The 22,191-nt window shown below is 32.1% G+C and overlaps 1 protein-coding gene across 1 annotated transcript in view; it reads right to left on the bottom strand.

The window, feature by feature from the left end:
• Positions 1-20,647, bottom strand: part of LOC145249597 (inter-alpha-trypsin inhibitor heavy chain H3-like) — a 55,023-nt gene extending 34,376 nt beyond the window's left edge. The window contains exons 1-4 of the mRNA XM_080111305.1: positions 20,370-20,647; positions 4,359-4,528; positions 2,574-2,684; positions 1-119 (exon numbers count right to left, since the gene is read on the bottom strand). The exon at positions 1-119 is cut by the window's left edge and continues 132 nt beyond it. Coding sequence (XP_079967431.1) covers positions 1-119; positions 2,574-2,684; positions 4,359-4,528; positions 20,370-20,435 — 466 coding nt within the window. The 5' untranslated portion in view covers positions 20,436-20,647. The remainder of the gene's footprint in view (positions 120-2,573; positions 2,685-4,358; positions 4,529-20,369) is intronic.
• Positions 20,648-22,191: the final 1,544 nt, after the last annotated feature.

The following is a 22,191-nucleotide window of genomic DNA, read 5'->3' as shown; positions in this document are numbered from 1 at the left end:
CTACATGCTCGTAGGTTCCCAGTCGACGGCGTAGAAGTTCCTGGTAATGCAGCTCGAATGTTACATTGCTCAGGGCTGCCACATTGATGCTGACTTTGAAAGTATTTGTATCACGAGGTCTGCAAATGGAGAGACAAAAGTAGTCACCATTTATCAATACCTAAAGACCATTCGAGGATAAGAGTTAATGAATGTAAAACAACATTGTAGTGATCGATAGAGGTGTAAATCGGGTTGAATTTGATTATTTAACAGGACGGCTCAAGTGGAACTTGTTTTCTTTAGATTTGAAAACGGCTCCGTCGTAGTCAGTTTGAAAGCAGGTTTGTAGTACAGAGGTCTACAGGCAGGCAGTTTTGGGAAATAAATTTTGTTCGTGGAATTTGCGTTTTGTTTTAGACACAGATAGAGGGCGAGAAAACAGATAAGATTATAAAGACGTTTTCGTGACAATAGTCGAGCTGATCAATTCAGATCACGCAGTTTATATATATATATATATATATATATATATATATATATATATATATATACGAGGGGAGTGCAATAAGTAATGCCTCTGACACACTTCCAGCTGTCTGATCTAACTGAAATTTTGCATGTGCAATGATTTATATCTCTACGGGTTATGTAGCAAATTACAGCCCTGAACTAATTGTGGTTTCTGTTTTACAGGTGTTTGAACTGAGTAAGGTGTGAAATGGAGCCTGGTGAATGTCGAGCAGTGATCCGGTTTTTGTATTTGAAAGGACGCACACCACAGGAGACTTTTGATGAAATGAAAGAAACATGGTGATAATGCCCCATCATATGACCTTGTAAAACGCTGGCATTGTGAATTCAAACATGGCCGGAAGTCTGTGGAAACAGCTCCCAGACCTGGTCGCCCCCCCCTTCTGCCATTGATGAGGCATCTGTCCGTAAAGTTGAGGTTGCCATTTTGAAAGATCGTCGCATTACTATTAGCCAAATTAGGATTAGTACAGGGTCTGTGGAAACTATCATTCATTACCATTTGCATATGCATAAGGTATCTGCCAGATGGATTCCCATTCCAGAAGTGAAAACGCGTCGAGTGTTCGAAGATGAATTTGAGATGTGCTAAGAAGATGAGTCAAAGTTTTTCAAAAGCCTGATTACACAGGATGAAACCTGGGTCCATCCCTATGATCCAGAGACCAAAGCCCAGTCAATGCAGTGGAAGCACTTGGACTCACCACCTCCAAAGAAGGCAAGGGTGCAGCCCTCCGCTGGTAAAGTCATGCTCACAGTCTTCTGGGACGAGGACGGAGTAGTGGTGACAGATTTCCTGGCAAAGCGTACAATTACAGGAGCCTATTATGCTTCACTCTTGAGGAAATTAAGGGAAGCTATCAAAATCAAGAGGCAGGGCAGGATCGGCAAAGGTACCTCTTCCTGCAGGACAACGCTCCGGTCCACAACTCACATGTCGCCAGATCAAAAGCACGGGCGTGTGGTTATGAAATCCTTCCCCATCCTCCCTACTCTCCTGACCTTGCACCCTCTGACTTTAACCTCTTCCTAACCATGAAGTTGTTTTTGAAAGGAAAGCGTTTCCCAGATAATGCAGCCTTGATTTCTGAAGTCACATCGTGGTTAAAGGACCAACCTGGGGTGTTCTACAAAAACGGTCTTCAGAGCTGCATCAAACGATAGGAGAAATGCATAACTCGTTGCTCTACTCCTATGGGAAGTGGATCAGGGGCATTACTTATTGCTCGTATATATATATATATATATATATATATATATATATATATATACACACACATATATACATAGACATATAGATACATATACATATATATACATATACATATATATACATATACATATATGCATATACATATATATACATATACATATATGCATATACATATATATATACATATACATATATACATATAGATATATATACACATATACATATATACATATACATATATATATACATATACATATATACATATACATATATATACATATATATACATATATATATATATATATATATATATATATATATATATATATATATTAGTGATATGGTGATGAGACGATTCTAATATTATTTCCAGATCCGAATCCGATTCTTTTTAAAAATCTTTATATTTGGTTATAGGGGTAGTATTCTTTCCAATTTTCTAATTATATCAAAAACACATGTAATACGTATATATATATATATATATATATATATATATATATATATATATATATATATATATATATATATATATATTCACAAACGTAAACATGTACTTGTGAGGGGAGATGATCTACAAGTTTAAATTTTATTGGTAAATTTAAATTTAGAAATATTTATCAATGCCAGCAAAGTAAAATTAAGTTTGAAACAAAATAAACTAAAATCAAAACAATGAAAAAAATCGTTTCCGACATAAAAAAATATGCATTATAGTACCGATTTCTATACTCTTAAATGTTCTGACACACACACACATATATATATATATATATATATATATATATATATATATATATATATATATATATGCGCGAGAAGTTTAAAAAAGAGAGACGTGACTTACTTCTGTGCAACATGGCCTGCACTGTGTCCCCTTTTCTTCGCTTTATCATAAGCTTTTTTTGCCGCCTCTTTTTCTTTTACTTCTCCTGGATAAACAGCGCCATCTATTTCCCTGTAAGAGAAACAAAATGGTTGAAGAGAACAAAAATGGACTCGAGTGAACAGTCTCTCATAATAACAAACAAAAAATAAAATTTCAGTATGCGAATTCATTCTTAGGATAAAACAAGTTAAGTCTCTATTCATAAGATTATCCCGAAAATCTCAAATTACAAATGTTCACAGCCACATCTGGCCTGGTACATCTCCACTAGTTTCTAGTAAAGACTCAAGCTTCAACATACGGAGGACCTTCATTAAGAACTGATATTAAACAAATGCCTTCATCTGTTGCGAGAATAACAATCGTAATCATTCAAATATTACAAACATTAATGATCAATCCTTATTTAAAAATGATCGCAAAAAAATATATATCTTTTTCTAGAGAGCAAAAACATGCGCTTGAGATGAAAATAAAACCGTACAAAAGCACAAAAATGCAACACTTCAGCGATGCAACTGCGTCTGAAACTGGATAGACAATATGGGATCTATTAGGTTAGAAATCTCGTTTTGGCCCCTGTTCCAGATTGAGAGCGTAGTGGTTCGTTCACCAACTCAGATGTGGCAGCAATATTCCATGCACGAAGTTCTATCAGAAATGTAACCTAACTGGTAAAGTCGTTGGAGTTCAAAAGCTGATTGAGCACCACCGAAAGTTATGCCACTTTGTAAGTTATGCAAACAACAGAAAGGATCTAAGTTTTTAATACCCCACCACGTGTGGAATGAAATCAGGAAATATCATGCACGAGATATGTATATTTACTTAGTTACAGAAGACTAGAAGGTAGGGTAGTGGTAAACTACTCGAAGAATGATATATTACAAAGTTGTCTTGTTCTTTGACTATAGTTTGAGAGTTGTGTAACTCTTTCTTTTTTTTACTTTTATTCATCCACACTAGTCATATTACCACTAAAACGTAAAGGGCTACTGGGATAAGAGCTGGCGTTATATGGAGAGCAGTCATAATGTTAGGAGTTGAGCACTAAGATATTTTACATTACATTTAAATTTCTGCATATTGATATTGTTAGAGAAACAAAGAGCCGGGAGATAATTCCAGAGTCAGACGGTGTGGGAAAAGAAAAAATCTAGGAGTAGAAAATCTTATGGAATTCAGGCACATCTACAGTGACGTGGTGGGATTTAGCTGGGTGGTTCGGGAGTATTTTGGTTTAGGGGTTAGAAGTGCAATAGGTTTATCAGAACACATTCTGTGAAACTATTTATAAAAAAAGCAAGGAAATATTTTTAAAAAGGCACATGAACGCAACACTGTAGCGATACAACGAGATAAAAAAAGAGAATACCTGTAGCGAGCGTGCACGTATGTAAAATGACTTTTATTATTTATTTATTTCTTGATTACTCACTGGCAAAAGTCTATACGTGCACAGACGTTATGTTTATGAAAATATTACACCAGAAATATGACGTTGTTGATCGTTATAAAGTAAATGTGCATATCTTTATAAAAACACGCTTAGAATGAAAAGGAAGCAGCCAGATCAGATCATTTTTTGAGGTTATACTAAGAAGAGAAAGTGTTTCATTTTAAATGTCCAACCATTCAGGGAATAAAAGTACCAAATTTCGCGCCAATGGTATCCTCTAGTTTTGAAACGAAATGTCTCCCAAGATATTAGAAAATTAGATTATAATGAAAAAATTATCTTACACTGAAAAATTGCTAATGAATGCTTCGTTTGGTAAAATCACTTCGAATGTCGCCTCTTTTGAATAATTATTATAATTAGCCATCTTGCTGACCACTCGAGTTGTGGCAAAACGCATCCGGATGTCAGATGTTATATGCAAGTAAAATATTTCCAAATCATCGTTGTGTACCTATGAAAAAAAGAAGAGAAAAAAGAATAATTTTAATTTTACAGAAAACGTAAGAATATCCATTCCATTATTCGTATTATTGGGATTATTCGGAATACTGTTCTTATTTTGAGTGTTATACTAGCAAATTTTCGGTTGATGTAGCCTCCGACTTTCTTCGAGTTTACCTTGTTGAATTCGGGAATCTTTTTGTCAAACAAGGGAATTTCAATCAGAACGCTTTATTTTATTCATGGAAATAGTACGGTCTCATTCCATCAACCATGACTGGGAAGAAGTCATAAATAATTCTTAATTGTATTTTGAGTGTCGCGCGCAATGTGAATGAACCTTTAACAACCGAAGAAGTGTGTAACTGAATTTTATAAAAAAAAAAAAACTATGTCCACTAGATGGCAGACCCTTATCCAGATTGACAGATAGATTCTCGAGTTCGACAATATACGCCGGAAGAAGATTACATCCACCGAAACGTTATGAGAGAAACACTCAAGATGAGAATAATAGTCGGAAGAATCCAAACAATGCAAATAATAAATACTCGTTTAAAAATTCACAAAATCATCCCATTTATTTATAAATATTGGATGAATAAGCCACCCTGTATATAAAAAGGGTTAGTTTTGGAAAAAAAAAAAATTAAAGTTCAGTTGGTGTTAACTTATTGAACTAGAAGTTAAGATTACTAGACTGAGAATTTATGGAGACAGATATGGCGTCACATGGCTCAAGGACAGAGTGAGAGATGGAAACAGTCAGTTATTTGGTAGTACGTCACGTGTATAGTAAATTGAAATGCGTTTAGAAGAAATCAAACAGTTATTATCGATTTCCTCGTTGTCTTCTTCACTCTACTATTTAGTGAATTGAAATGAATATCAAGCCGAATAAACCTCTTGCCTCCCATCGGTTTTGTCTTAGTGCTTTTTAAAATATTTTTAAGTTTATTTATTTATTTATTTGCGGACTATTATTCTCATCTTTACAATTGTTGTTTCACGACGTTTCGGTCAATTATTCCTTTGACCTTCGTCTAGTTGCTAACCGCGACTGGATAGGAATGCTGAATCACTTAACAGTATCTTCAGAAATTACTGCCTTCCATAGTTGTTGTCGTCTCACCACTTTTTAGCAAACTAATCCTCTGGCCGGCTTTCGGTAGGATTGAAACCGCTATTTTCAGAAAATGCTCACCTGGAGCTATAGAGATTCAACGTCTCCATCCACTGCTGCAAGGGCATCAAAGGATAAGGATAATAGTCCACAAATAAATAAATAAATAAATAAATATATACAAATTACTCATCTCAAAAGAATTCCAATACTTGAATAATATATATTTATAAGTTATTTCGTATTGCTATGACCAATATGTAACCCACATCTGATGTGGACGGAGATAGGGAGGCTAACCGTTAGAGAACAACATCGAGACCTCAACTCAACTAGAAGAGCACAAGAAAAGAATGAAAATGTATGTTTTTATTATTAAAACATCTAAAAAAAATTGGTCATATACTCACTGTTTAAATTTAACAAACACGTCATGACATCTTGCGTCTAACAGCTCTGTTCCAAAATGATCGGTTAATTAGTTTTGGAGATAATTTTGTGATACACACATATATATCTATCTATATATCTATAAAAGTGAACGTGTCTGTGTGTCTGTCTGTCTGTCTGTCTGACTGTGTGTGTGTCTGTGTACGTTTCCTTACGCAATAACTCTGTCAATTTTTAGTCTACAGACTCGAAATTTGATATACAGGGTACTGAGGTTTGGGAAAATCTGTATGATCGATTTTCGGACAGAAATTTGGCTGTTAAGGGGTAAAAGTTCTCCGATTTGACCTTTAAGAACTCTACCAAATTCCTCCGACAATTTGGGGTCTAAACACTGGAAATTTTAGATATAGGTTCCTTGGGCATGGATCTAACTTATAACTTGATTTAAGCTCAAAACAATAACTGTTAAAGGGTCAAAGTTAAAAAATTGACCTGTTTTTTGTTTTGCTTTGTTTTTGTTTTTTTGTTTTTTTGCTCAGCATACACCTCCAGACACCCGGGCAACGGGGGGGGGGCACCCATGCTAGTATATCTATAAAAGGGAACGTGTCTGTCTGTCTGTCTCTCTCTCTCTCTTTCTCTCTCTCTCTCTCTCTCTCTCTCTCTCTCTGTGTCCGTGTACGTTTCCCTACGCAATAACTGTCAATTTTAAGTCCACAGACGCGAAATTTGATATACAGGGTACTGAGATTTGGGAATATCTGTGTGATCGGTTTTTGGCCAGAAATTTGGCTGTTAAGAGGTCAAAGTTCAACGATTTGACCCTTGAGAACCCTACCAAACTCCTCCGACAATTTGGGGTCGAAACACTTAAAATTTTAGATATAGGTTCCTTGGACATGGACCTAACTTAATAACTTGATTTGAGCCCAAAATAATAAATGTTAAAAAGTTAAAAAAAATTGACCATTTTTTTTTTTTTTTTTTTTTTGCTCAGCATACACCTCCAAACATCCGGGCAACGCCGGGCACCCATGCTAGTATTCTATAATACACATATATAAATATATACACATACCTCACTTTAGACATATAAATATAGAATAACTGTTTACTTACTATTATATTATACTCATACTACTACTAGCCTGGGTACCCGGTGTTGTTCGGGTGTTTGGAGGTGTGTGTTGAGCAAGACAAAAAAAAAGTGGTAGTAGGCAGGCTGGAACCCGCACCGCAAAGGAGGAAAAGAAAATGAAAAAAAAAACGTGACATCTTTGCTTTTGCATCCATCGCCAAACCAAAAGTGACGAAGGTTTAAATTAAGGCTAGTCAATCGAAAAAAGGGGATGAGTTTCAAAAATGTAGAAAAGTACCCAGTTGAGAGTAAAGGAAATATTGTTTTTAGCCAATTTATCTATATTTGTCGTCCGAAGGGTCGAGCTTCAAAACGATACCGATCTCGTGAAAATTCGTCGCCTCACTCGAAAGTTTTTGGCAAATATACATACATTTAAACAGACAGGCGATATTTAGATTTAGATTTAGTAGTCCTAATAGCTAATAGAATCAAATCCCCCACAAATAGTATTAAATTAAATTCCAATTTTACGTCATTCTTTTTTAACATGTTAGAGTAAAGCAACTGGCCCTGATGGTATTCCAATTATAGTACTCAAAAAACTTCAACCTGAATTAGCGCCCATACTTACAAAACTGTTTAAACGTTGTCTTAAGGAGAATAGTTTCCCATCTCCCTGGAAAATCTCATCAGTATGCCCTGTATTTAAGAATTCAGGTGATCGCTCATCCCTCTCTCAGTACAGGCCAATAAGTCTCCTGTGCGTCATGAGTAAGTTGCTAGAATCTGTGTTAAATACAGACGTAATCAAACATCTCAACAAAAATAACCTTCTTAGTGACACTCAATATAGTTTCCGTTCTGCTAGATCTACAGCAGATGTCCTTACAGTTATATCGCATAGGATTAGCAAATCTCTCGACGGTGGCAATCTTTCTAGGGCAATTGCTCTTGACATATCTAAAGCCTTTGATAGGGTATGGCATAAAGGTTTACTTCATAAGATCGCTAGCTATGGTATAGCTGGAAAAGTCTTCTCAATTATTAAATCATTTCTTTCTGATAGGTTCATAAGAGTAGTAGTTGAGGGGCAAAAATCAGAAGCTCACAGTATTAATGCCGGTGTCCCTCAGGGATCCATCCTGGGCCCAACTCTTTTCCTGATCTACATTAATGATCTTCCAAATCATATCCTTACATCATTTGTAGACATTTATGCTGACGACACTACCATTTATGGTACCACATCTAAGACAGTAAACGACCAAGTTCTCTCCAATTCTCTCTCCTCTGATCTTGAGCACGTAGTACAATGGGGAAAGAAGTGGCTGGTTACTTTTAATGCATCTAAAACCAAGCTTCTCTCTTTACATCATCAACATTCTAATCCACATTTGTCATCAATTGAAATGAATGGCTCTCGTCTTCAGGAGGCCTCAAGTTTTGACAAGCTTCTGGGCTTGACCATTACTCCTGATCTTAAATGGAACACGTATATCAAATCTGTTGCCAAGGCCGCTGGAAAAATGGTGGGATCTTTCTATCGATCCAGTAGATATCTCACTGCTGATGCTATTCTCTACCTATATAAGAGCCAGGTACGTCCAAGGATGGAATACTGTTGCCACATCTGGGCAGGAGCTGCTAGAAAGGACTTGTCCTGCCTTGATAGAGTTCAAAATAGACTTCGTAGCCTCGTAGGAGATGTCCTTTTCTCCTCCTTGCAACCTCTATCTCACAGAAGAGATGTTGCGAGTTTGTCTCTGATGTATCGTTATTTTCATGGAAAGTGTTCAACTGAGCTTCAATCTATGGTCCCCCCTCGTCAAACTTTCACAAGACACACTCGTCTAGCTGTAAACACTATCAATAATTTCCCCCACTCTTTATCTGTGCCTAAACTTAAACGTAGATTCCATGAACAAAGCTTCTTTCTTAGAACTGCACGCCTGTGGAATTGTCTTCCGTTTTCCTGCTTTCCGGCTGACTACAATATGGTTGTGTTCAAGTCTAAAGTAAATAAGTTCTTGATGAGCCGTTCCATATAAGTTATTAAATTTACCAAATTTTCATTACAAATGATTACTATATTGACCAATTTCTACTGTACACACTTTAACCCTTATCCTTGAGTGGCCTCTGGGCCTTGATAATGTGGTGATGCCTTTGTAAAAAAAAAAAAAAAGTAACAGTACATAATAATTACAATTTTACGTCATTCTTTTTTAACATGTTAGGTAAAAGTACATAATAATTACAATTTTACGTCATTCTTTTTTAACATGTTAGGTAAAAGTACATAATAATTACAATTTTACGTCATTCTTTTTTAACATGTTAGATAAAAGTACATAATAATTACAATTTTACGTCATTCTTTTTTAACATGTTAGGAAAATGTACATAATAATTACAATTTTACGTCATTCTTTTTTTAACATGTTAGGTAAAAGTACATAATAATTACAACTTTACGTCATTCTTTTTTAACATGTTAGGTAAAATTACATAATAATTACAATTTTACGTCATTCTTTTTTAACATGTTAGGTAAAAGTATATAATAATAACAATTTTACGTCATTCTTTTTTAACATGTTAGGTAAAAGTACATAATAATTACAATTTTACGTCATTCTTTTTTAACATGTTAGGTAAAAGTACATAATAATTACAATTTTACGTCATTCTTTTTAAACATGTTAGGTAAAAGTACATAATAATTACAATTTAACGTCATTCTTTTTTAACATGTTAGGTAAAAGTATATAATAATAACAATTTTACGTCATTCTTTTTTAACATGTTAGGTAAAAGTACATAATAATTACAATTTTACGTCATTCTTTTTTAACATGTTAGGTAAAAGTACATAATAATTACAATTTTACGTCATTCTTTTTTAACATGTTAGGTAAAAGTACATAATAATTACAATTTTACGTCATTCTTTTTTTAACATGTTAGGTAAAAGTACATAATAATTACAATTTTACGTCATTCTTTTTTAACATGTTAGGTAAAAGTACATAATAATTACAATTTTACGTCATTCTTGTTTTAACATGTTAGGTAAAAGTACATAATAATTACAATTTTACGTCATTCTTTTTTAACATGTTAGGTAAAAGTACATAATAATTACAATTTTACGTCATTCTTTTTTAACATGTTAGGTAAAAGTACATAATAATTACAATTTTACGTCATTCTTTTTTAACATGTTAGGTAAAAGTACATAATAATTACAATTTTACGTCATTCTTTTTTAACATGTTAGGTAAAAGTACATAATAATTACAATTTTACGTCATTCTTTTTTAACATGTTAGGTAAAAGTACATAATAATTACAATTTTACGTCATTCTTTTTTAACATGTTAGGTAAAAGAACATAATAATTACAATTTTACGTCATTCTTTTTTAACATGTTAGGTAAAAGTACATAATAATTACAATTTTACGTCATTCTTTATTAACATGTTAGGTAAAAGTACATAATAATTACAATTTTACGTCATTCTTTTTTAACATGTTAGGTAAAAGTACATAATAATTACAATTTTACGTCATTCTTTTTTAACATGTTAGGTAAAAGTACATAATAATTACAATTTTACGTCATTCTTTTTTAACATGTTAGCTAAAAGTACATAATAATTACAATGTTACGTCATTCTTTTTTTAACATGTAAGGTAAAAGTGCATAGTAATTACAATTTTACGTCATTCTTATTTAACATGTTAGGTAAAAGTACATAATAATTACAATTTTACGTCATTCTTTTTTAACATGTTAGGTAAAAGTACATAATAATTACAATTTTACGTCATTCTTTTTTTAACATGTTAGGTAAAAGTACATAATAATTACAATTTTACGTCATTCTTTTTTAACATGTTAGGTAAAAGTACATAATAATTACAATTTTACGTCATTCTTTTTTAACATGTTAGGTAAAAGTACATAATAATTACAATTTTACGTCATTCTTTTTAAACATGTTAGGTAAAAGTACATAATAATTACAATTTTACGTCATTCTTTTTTAACATGTTAGGTAAAAGTACATAATAATTACAATTTAACGTCATTCTTTTTTAACATGTTAGGTAAAAGTACATAATAATTACAATTTAACGTCATTCTTTTTTAACATGTTTGGTAAAAGTACATAATAATTACAATTTTACGTCATTCTTTTTTAACATGTTAGGTAAAAGTACATAATAATTACAATTTTACGTCATTCTTTTTTAACATGTTAGGTAAAAGTACATAATAATTACAATTTTACGTCATTCTTTTTTAACATGTTAGGTAAAAGTACATAATAATTACAATTTTACGTCATTCTTTTTTAACATGTTAGGTAAAAGTACATAATAATTACAATTTTACGTCATTCTTTTTTAACATGTTAGGTAAAAGTACATAATAATTACAATTTTACGTCATTCTTTTTTAACATGTTAGGTAAAAGTACATAGTAATTACAATTTTACGTCATTCTTATTTAACATGTTAGGTAAAAGTACATAATAATTACAATTTTACGTCATTCTTTTTTAACATGTTAGGTAAAAGTACATAATAATTACAATTTTACGTCATTCTTTTTTAACATGTTAGGTAAAAGTACATAATAATTACAATTTTACGTCATTCTTTTTTAACATGTTAGGTAAAAGTACATAATAATTACAATTTTACGTCATTCTTTTTTAACATGTTAGGTAAAAGTACATAATAATTACAATTTTACGTCATTCTTTTTAAACATGTTAGGTAAAAGTACATAATAATTACAATTTTACGTCATTCTTTTTTAACATGTTAGGTAAAAGTACATAATAATTACAATTTTACGTCATTCTTTTTTAACATGTTAGGTAAAAGTACATAATAATTACAATTTAACGTCATTCTTTTTTAACATGTTTGGTAAAAGTACATAATAATTACAATTTTACGTCATTCTATTTTAACATGTTAGGTAAAAGTACATAATAATTACAATTTTACGTCATTCTTTTTTAACATGTTAGGTAAAAGTACATAATAATTACAATTTTACGTCATTCTTTTTAAACATGTTAGGTAAAAGTACATAATAATTACAATTTTACGTCATTCTTTTTTAACATGTTAGGTAAAAGTACATAATAATTACAATTTAACGTCATTCTTTTTTAACATGTTAGGTAAAAGTACATAATAATTACAATTTAACGTCATTCTTTTTTAACATGTTTGGTAAAAGTACATAATAATTACAATTTTACGTCATTCTTTTTTAACATGTTAGGTAAAAGTACATAATAATTACAATTTTACGTCATTCTTTTTTAACATGTTAGGTAAAAGTACATAATAATTACAATTTTACGTCATTCTTTTTTAACATGTTAGGTAAAAGTACATAATAATTACAATTTTACGTCATTCTTTATTAACATGTTAGGTAAAAGTACATAATAATTACAATTTTACGTCATTCTTTTTTAACATGTTAGGTAAAAGTACATAATAATTACAATTTTACGTCATTCTTTTTAAACATGTTAGGTAAAAGTACATAATAATTACAATTTTACGTCATTCTTTTTTAACATGTTAGGTAAAAGTACATAATAATTACAATTTTACGTCATTCTTTTTTAACATGTTAGGTAAAAGTACATAATAATTACAATTTAACGTCATTCTTTTTTAACATGTTTGGTAAAAGTACATAATAATTACAATTTTACGTCATTCTTTTTTAACATGTTAGGTAAAAGTACATAATAATTACAATTTTACGTCATTCTTTTTTAACATGTTAGGTAAAAGTACATAATAATTACAATTTTACGTCATTCTTTTTTAACATGTTAGGTAAAAGTACATAATAATTACAATTTTACGTCATTCTTTTTTAACATGTTAGGTAAAAGTACATAATAATTACAATTTTACGTCATTCTTTTTTAACATGTTAAGTAAAAGTACATAATAATTACATTTTTACGTCATTCTTTTTTAACATGTTAGGTAAAAGTACATAATAATTACAATTTTACGTCATTCTTTTTTAACATGTTAGGTAAAAGTACATAATAATTACAATTTTTCGTCATTCTTTTTTAACATGTTAGGTAAAAGTACATAATAATTACAATTTAACGTCATTCTTTTTTAACATGTTAGGTAAAAGTACATAATAATTACAATTTTACGTCATTCTTTTTTAACATGTTAGGTAAAAGTACATAATAATTACAATTTTACGTCATTCTTTTTTAACATGTTAGGTAAAAGTACATAATAATTACAATTTTACGTCATTCTTTTTTAACATGTTAGGTAAAAGTACATAATAATTACAATTTTACGTCATTCTTTTTTAACATGTTAGGTAAAAGTACATAATAATTACAATTTTACGTCATTCTTTTTTAACATGTTAGGTAAAAGTACATAATAATTACAATTTTACGTCATTCTTTTTTAACATGTTAGGTAAAAGTACATAATAATTACAATTTTACGTCATTCTTTTTTAACATGTTAGGTAAAAGTACATAATAATTACAATTTTACGTCATTCTTTTTTAACATGTTAGGTAAAAGTACATAATAATTACAATTTTACGTCATTCTTGTTTTAACATGTTAGGTAAAAGTACATAATAATTACAATTTTACGTCATTCTTTTTTAACATGTTAGGTAATTACAAATTCAATTGTAATGTGTAAGATAACGGGTAAATATCTGGCATCCGGTAGGATACCCAATCCCCAACTAGAATACCATTATGAGAAAATCGAAATGAAAAAAGAAGAGAGAAATGAAAATACGTATTTCTGTTGTTGTAGAAGTGATGCGTATTAAATCACACAGAAGCGGTAATTAAGATGTCAACAGCAAATCTTGTGATGCTTAAATATGGGTCAGGATGTTATTCGAAGTATTTTCAAATACTGTTGACTTTATTCATCACTTCAAACATCTCTGAAAATCAGACATTGGTCAATAGGACTTCAGTCGTGATCGTTATCAGTGTTAGGGAGGTGCCGGTGATTAAGTGCTTTTATACAACCAAGTCACCACATATTAATGTCTGAAAGCCACTCCAGGATAAGGGTTAATGAGTGTAAAATGATCAGTGAGACAACAGCGTAGTTATCGGCAGTGATAGAAATTTGATTATTCAGCTGGACGACTCAACAAGAACTTGTTTACATTGAACTTGAAAACGAACGTGTTGAAGACACCTTGAAATCGGGCCCACGGTAGACTTTCACAGGCGAACAGTTCTAGAAAAGAAACTTTGTTCATGAAATTTACGTTTAGATTTAACCACAGGTAGACAGTGGAGAAATTGTTGACAGTTGTTGTAGCTAGACGAGTGTTTTCTGTTAATGTTTTCCGTGATTATAGATGGGAAGCTCAGTGAAGTATTTAGTTATTTAATAAGGACAACTTACAGAAACGACACGAGTTCGTTCTACAGAAATTATTTCACTCAGCGATGTTGGCAACTTTTATATGGTCCTTCCCGTAAGTGGCCAGTGTTTTTTCCAGAACGAATTCTAACTAGAAAGATATCGAGGAAACGAATGCCAACAATAATCATCTGATTCCTTCGAAATGAATGAATAATGTTCATCAGCTCAGCTGCGTTATGAGGTTCACTTGTAGTGTCGTTATTTTTCAGCCATTGTAACGTGACGTTCAACGGCTGAAACATGACAACAAGCTAGCCAAACACAATAGTCCGAAACATATTGATAATAAAATCAGCTATTAACAGTAATAGTAGTATACGTATAACATAATAGTAATTAAACAGTTATTCTATATCTATATTTTTTGAAAGTGAGGTATGCGTATATCTTTATATATGTATATTACAGAATTATCTCTTAAACTAATTAACCGATCATTTTGGAACAAAGCAGTTTGACGCCACATGTCATGACGTGTGTGTGAAATTTTAACAGTAAGCATATAACCAATTTTTTTAGATGTTTAATTAATAAAGGCACAACTCATGTGAAAACTCAAATATCACAAATTTGCATAGATCTTGATCAATGGTATGCTTTGGATCGCTGTTCTTATCTTGAGTATTATTTTCGCAACGTTTCAGTCGAAGTAACCTCCGACCTTCTTTAGGTGTCGAACTCGGGAATCTGCAAAGAATTTCGAATATAACTCTTTATTTACTTCACGGGGGTAACATGCTCTCGTTCTGTCAGCCATGACTAGATAAAGGTCCTAAGTAATTCTCAAGTGTATTTCGCCCGTCTATACTGAGAATTGAACCTCCAACTAGAAGAATATCACTTTTACAACTGAATTTTCCAAGTACTCTAAAGATTGCGCCACCGGTCCTTGCGGGCAGTTTCAGTACCAATTTTAAGAGCCTTAAATCTACTTTATTTTTCGATATAATATCACTATTTATTGCTACATATTGTTTATATATATATATATATATATATATATATATATATATATATATATATATATATATACGTTTTTTGCGACATTAACAGCTTCGAAACGCTGTTATTTTTATTTATAAAACAATATATATAATATATACAGTATATATATAATATATATAATAATATATATAGTAAATATATGCATATATATATGTGTGTGTATATATATATCAACATATTCATACACCCATTTGCCTGCTTTCCATCTGACGACAATATGGTCGTCTTTAAGTCCAATGTAAACAAGTTCTTGATGATCCGTTCCCTTAAGTAATCCAATTTACCAAATTTCCACTTCTAACATTTTGTCCCTTTGACTACTGCACACACTTTGACTACTGCACACACTTTAACCCTTATCCTCGAGTGGCCTTTTGCCTTGATAAGTGGTGATTTAATTGAATGGCAGCATTGCTGGTTATCTCCATGAAGTGAGTTGAATTATTGACGTACGATGGGATTTGCTTAGGATTTGGCTGATTACATATACTAGAATCGGCGCAGTGGATAACATGCTAAACCTCGGCCAATGAAAATGGAATCATTTTTCAGCTTGCAATCATTCCTGTCTCATTAAATCTTTATCGTTGAGTTGTTTTTGGCCTTGATAAGTCGTAAGTCAACAGTTAAAAAAGAGTTAACCTTGTAAGTGCATATTCATTTATATGACGAAAATTTTGTCCATGAACCTCAATACAAATCTGTTTAAATGCAAGCTCGATTATATAAGAAATTATGTCAAATCGAACAGGAGAAAGCGACAGGAAAGAAAACATAATTGCAATGCGTAGTCTTTTCTCCAAATGACATGTTTGACATTTTGTTTAATGTTGTGTCGTCGTTCTACCCAACCTATGACCTCCTTTATTATCAATCTCATTTTCGGTTTGTTTGATCTATCTATCTATCTATCTATCTATCTATCTGCTGGGTTGTTTTGAATTATCGTATATCAACCCTTTTCGAGTTATTCAATACTGAATCTGATCATTCTAGTAATAATTTTTTAGCTTCAAGTTCTTTATATCTTCAAATATTTATTTATGATGTTTAGTTTGATTGTTTTGTTTTCCGGCATATCAACCCTTTCAGGTTATTTAATACCCAATCAAATAATTTGGGTAAAAGGTTTCATGCTTGAAGCTCTTTATATTTCAAATATTTATTCATGGTGTTTGATTTGGTTCTGTTCTTTTGCTTTACGGCATATCAACCATTTTGGGGTTATTTAATCCTGAGTTCAGCCATCTTACGCTTAAAGTTATTTATATCCTGAATTGATTATTTTGTAAAGGAAAATTGTTGTTTTTTTTTTCCTTACAGAATATGATAAAGATTTGCAAATGTACACAAAACTAAACGACAATATAAATGTTTAATGCATTTTAGGTCAGGAAACCGATATCTTCAGATAATCTGATTATATATATATATATATATATATATATATATATATATATATATATATGTAGATAGATAGAAAGAGAGGTGAGGAGGAGGAGGAGGAGGAGGAGGAGGCGAGAGAATTACTATTCATTATATACACATATAATAATATACTGTATATATTTTTCAGTATTAACTACAACAGTGTTTGATACGTGAACAGATCCTAGTAGTAGTATGAAAATATATCTATTGCAATTAAACTACACAGAGGCATCCATGTTTCATTCTCGTGGGAAATCAATAAACTAGATGCGCGAATTTTTGTTATTGGTTGCTTTTCTAATTAGTGTAGACTTAGAATAAGTAAACAATCGGATTTGGTGCTATTATTCTCCACCTCTCTCTCTCTCTCTCTCTCTCTCTCTCTCTCTCTCTCTCTCTCTCTCACACACACACACACACACACACATACATATATATATATATATATATATATATATATATATATAATTATTCCAGGTTGATGTTTTCCAAAGATAAAGAAACCAATGTTTTTTACGAGGTTCATACAAGAATGCTCAATACCGAAGTAAGGCTAGAAATATCTTTATTTGTTTTAAATAAACATTTATATGTCACTATACATTTATGAGTATGTTTCGGTTAGCCATTACAAGTAATTGTAGACCTCTTCAGGCGATATTTCTGAACGGTCTTTATATTTGTATAAACAATATCTCCTGAAGAGGTCCCTAATTACTTAAAATTGGCTGACCGAAATGTGTTCATTAATATGTAGCGACATATAAACGCTTATACAAATAAAAAGTATGTGTGTATATAAATTTGTGTGTGTATATATATGTATATATATGTGTGTGTATATATACATATATACATATATGTATACACACACACACACACACACACACACACATATATATATATATATATATATATATATATATATATATATATATATATATATATATATAGAAAGAGAGAGGGGGAGGGAGAGAGACAGACAGACAGAGAAAGATAGATAGATAAAGTTAGAGAGAGATTGATAAAGAGATAAATAAAGTAAAAAAATACGAACATAGATATATGTTTGTCTATCTGTTCGTGTGCACATACTGTGCACAGTATGTGTGTGGGGGGGGGCTTCTTTATGAATAACATAATCTGGTGGAAGAAATAATGTTTTCTACTTGTTGTCCCCTAATTAAAAACTTTCCAATCAATAGCATTGTCAATAAAAATATAAATAAATATAATCTTTATAATTCCATACAATTTCTCAACTGCTACCAGGAGGTTCTTGGCTAAGTAAGTAAAACATCGAACTGGAGTCATTGGGAATCAGATTTCGAATTTTAATAAGTCTATCCGCACTGACAATACGTAGCTGACGAAACACATGTCTATGAATAACTACACACACACACACACACACACACACACACACACATATATATATATATATATATATATATATATATATATATAATTTGTATTTGTATACGCATTTCTGGCTTTCTATGTGAATATATGTGCCGACTAAAATTCGGATATTTTTGCATATATAAGAACAATACTAAATATAAATACGGCCAAAGTTGTGCAAATTATAATTTGATAAACGGTTATACTCTTACATGTCAATACCTGGGCTGAAACAATTCTGCATAAGATGTTACCAATAAAAGACAAACTCTCTTAAATATGTGTGCCTATCCATTTTAACGTGACATCCTTAAAAAAAAAGTATAGTTAAAGTATGCCACTATTTAGCTCTCTAAATTTTGTGTGCTTATATATATATATATATATATATATATATATATATATATATATATATATATATATATATATATATATATATATATTTACAAACAAACGTTTGAGCCCTCTACGAGTAGCGGACGGATGTTTATTTAAATAATCGTTCGGACAGGTTAATTTCGGCCACCGATTCCGTAGTCATGGGGTAGAACTGCCGACTGTCATCACGACGGTTCTAGGTTCGATCCTCGGCTTGGGAGAGGTGTTAGTCTAGCGGCACTGATGAGTTGTGATACAACGAAACAGGTCTGTATGTCGATGACTAAAATATAATTTATATATATATATATATATGATTGTTGAGCTGGATTAAATCCGACGATATGAAATAAAATGGAGGTGGAAGGACCTGGATACTCAACGTTTCGCCCGATTTATGCGGGCTTCTTCAAGGTCAATGACCATCCCTCTTGAAGAAGCCCGCATAAATCGGGCGAAACGTTGAGTATCCAGGTCCTTCCACCTCCATTTTATTTCATATATATATATATATATAGGTGGAATAATCTGATGGAGGAATAATGTTTTCCAGTTGCTGTCCCCTAATTAAAAGCTTTCCAATCAATAGTATTATCAATAAAAATATAAATAAATATAATCTTTGTAATTCCATACAATTTCTCCCACTGCCACCAGGAGGTTCTTGGCTAAGTAAGTAAAGAATCGAACTGGAGTCATTGGGAATCAGATTTCGAATTTTAATAAGTCTATCCGCACTGACAACACGTTGCTGACGAAACACGTGTCTATGAATAACTACACACACACACACACACACGCATATATATATATATATATATATATATATATATATAAGGTAAATAATCGACAGCACAAAAATATGTACTAGTGCATATAAATTTAGTCATATTGTCAATTATTGATGTAATATTGAATTTTCCTTTTTGTATCTAAGCTCCACCTTACATGTTGAGCTTTTTAGTATTTGGAATACCGGAATGTTAAAGTAACGTATGAACAAAAAAAAAAAAACAGATAAACGAACGGTCTTATTTTAATTATGAATTTTCGTATATTTCTTCATTTTTCAAAACTCTTAACACATAAATCAGTAAATATCAACAGTCTTATAACAGGGATGGTAAGTACACACACACACACACACACACACACAAACACAGACACACACACAGACACACACACACACACACATATATATATATATATATATATATATATATATATATATATATATTAAGCTGTTTTTAGTTAATTGTATTGTTTACCTAGGTAACATTACTAAAGAATTTGTTGTTTATTCCGCGGGGCTGGATATGAAGAAAGGGTGGTATGAAGTGAAAAATCACAATCTTTGTTTATATCCAGTCACTTGGGCTAAATAATCGCTTGTTTAGTAATATTACCTAGGCAAAAATACAATTAACAAAAAGCAGCTTTGCACATAACATACTGTATTCTGTCGGAAAGAAATATCCAAGGTTATAAAATGTATTAATATAAAGAATAAATATCAGAAACATTTAAAAAATAACTTACAGCGACGGCATTGTTTAAGCTTAAAAAAGCTACAAGAACGGCATAGAAACAACCTATCCACACCATGTTTGCGTCTTCTCTTTCCCTGTGCAGCCGTTCAGTTGTTCTCGTTGTTTTGACAACTTTACTGAACTGCTTTTATTTGCACACGGTGACAGCCTTTTAAAAAGAAGCCGCCGGCGATGAGATCCGCTTTCTGTAAAAATGGCCCAATGGATGGAAAGGACAGATTCACTCGGCGACCGTCGAGCGTAAACAAGTGGATAAGAGAGACAGACAGACAGAGAGAGGGAGGCGGGGGAGAGAGAGCAAAAGAGTGTGAGAGAGAGAGAGAGAGAGAGAGAGAGAGAGAGAGAGAGACTTATGTGCAAGTTCCATTCCATTACTGCCGTTCCCGGTTCTCCCCCTCCTCCTTTGTGTGCGTCTTAAGTTGGAAGAATTTATGACGTATGACGTCATGGGTATGACTCGGGTGCGAAAAGTCTCATAGTGGTATCAACATTCCCTTAAAACAGACTTGTTTTATTTTTTTCATTTATTATTATTTTATTATTTTTATTATAATTTTTTTATTTATTTTTTTTATTTTATATTTTTTTGGTATTGACGCAGCAGCACTGAACAGCGAGTTGCTGGCAGGAAAAAAATAGTCATTCTACCGTGGGACATTTTTTCCCACACTCTTTGCTGGTAGATTAATCCATGGAGTGATGCTTGGGACCAATTAAAAGTTTGAATTTAGAAGTCGTACAAATCTAATAAGAATATATAATAGCTTAAAGTCTGAGATATATTCAATTCAAAACATCATATATATATATATATATATATATATATATATATATATATATATATATATATATATATATAGAGAGAGAGAGAGAGAGAGAGAGAGAGAGAGAGAGAGATTGGATAATTATATTATATTTTAAAAACAATATATATGTGTGTGTGTGTGTGTGTGTGTGTGTGTGTGTGTGTGTGTGTGGAGAGAAGGGGGGAGGTATATCGGAAATAAATAATCGAACAAGTTAATTACAAATAACTGCAACTCATTGTTTTGTTTATTAAAAAAACACTGTATATGTGTGTGTGTGTGTGTGTGTGTGTGTGTGTGTGTGTGTGTGTGTGTGATTGTGTATGAATAAACTGTTCCGCTGTATCATAGCTTTTCAGTGCGCTTAGACTGCCACCACCCCAAAACCGGAGATCAAGCCTTCAACCATCTTGTTGATAGTTGACAACTTTTACACGGGACTGCTAAAAACAGCCTATCCTGCCTTGACAAAGTACAAAATAGACTTCGTGGCTTGGTGGGGATGCCCTTTTCTCTACCCTGCAACTTCTTCCCCACAGAAGAGACGTAGCGAGCCTGTCATTGTTCTATCGTTATTTCCATGGCAGGTGCTCGTCTGAGCTCCATTCTCTGGTACCCCCTCGCCAATCTTTTTCAAAAAACACCGGACTAGCTGAAACCACCGTCAATAATTTTCCCCACTCCCTATTTGTGCCTAAATCAAAACGAAGATTCCATGAACAAAGCTTCTTTCTTAGAACTGCACTCCTGTGGAACTCTGTTCCGCTTGCCTGTTTCCCTCCCGACTTCAACCTGGATGTCTTCAAGTCCAACACAAACAAATTCCTGATGAACCGCCCCCCCCCTAAGTAATGACACCTTACAAATTCTCCAATACTATTGCTACACTATCCCTTTGATTACTGTACACAAAATAACCCTTATCCCTGAGTGGCCATTGGGCCTTGATAAGCGGTGAACTCCATGTGAAAAAAAAAAAAAAAATAGACTACGACAGGAGCGCTC

This window comes from Euprymna scolopes, chromosome 28 (genome assembly GCF_053919585.1).
Source record: "Euprymna scolopes isolate OS-2025 chromosome 28, ASM5391958v1, whole genome shotgun sequence".
In the NCBI taxonomy this organism is placed as follows: Eukaryota; Metazoa; Mollusca; class Cephalopoda; order Sepiida; family Sepiolidae; genus Euprymna; species Euprymna scolopes.
Note: the sequence above shows the minus strand (reverse complement) of the source record. Positions and strands in the feature narration are given on the sequence as shown.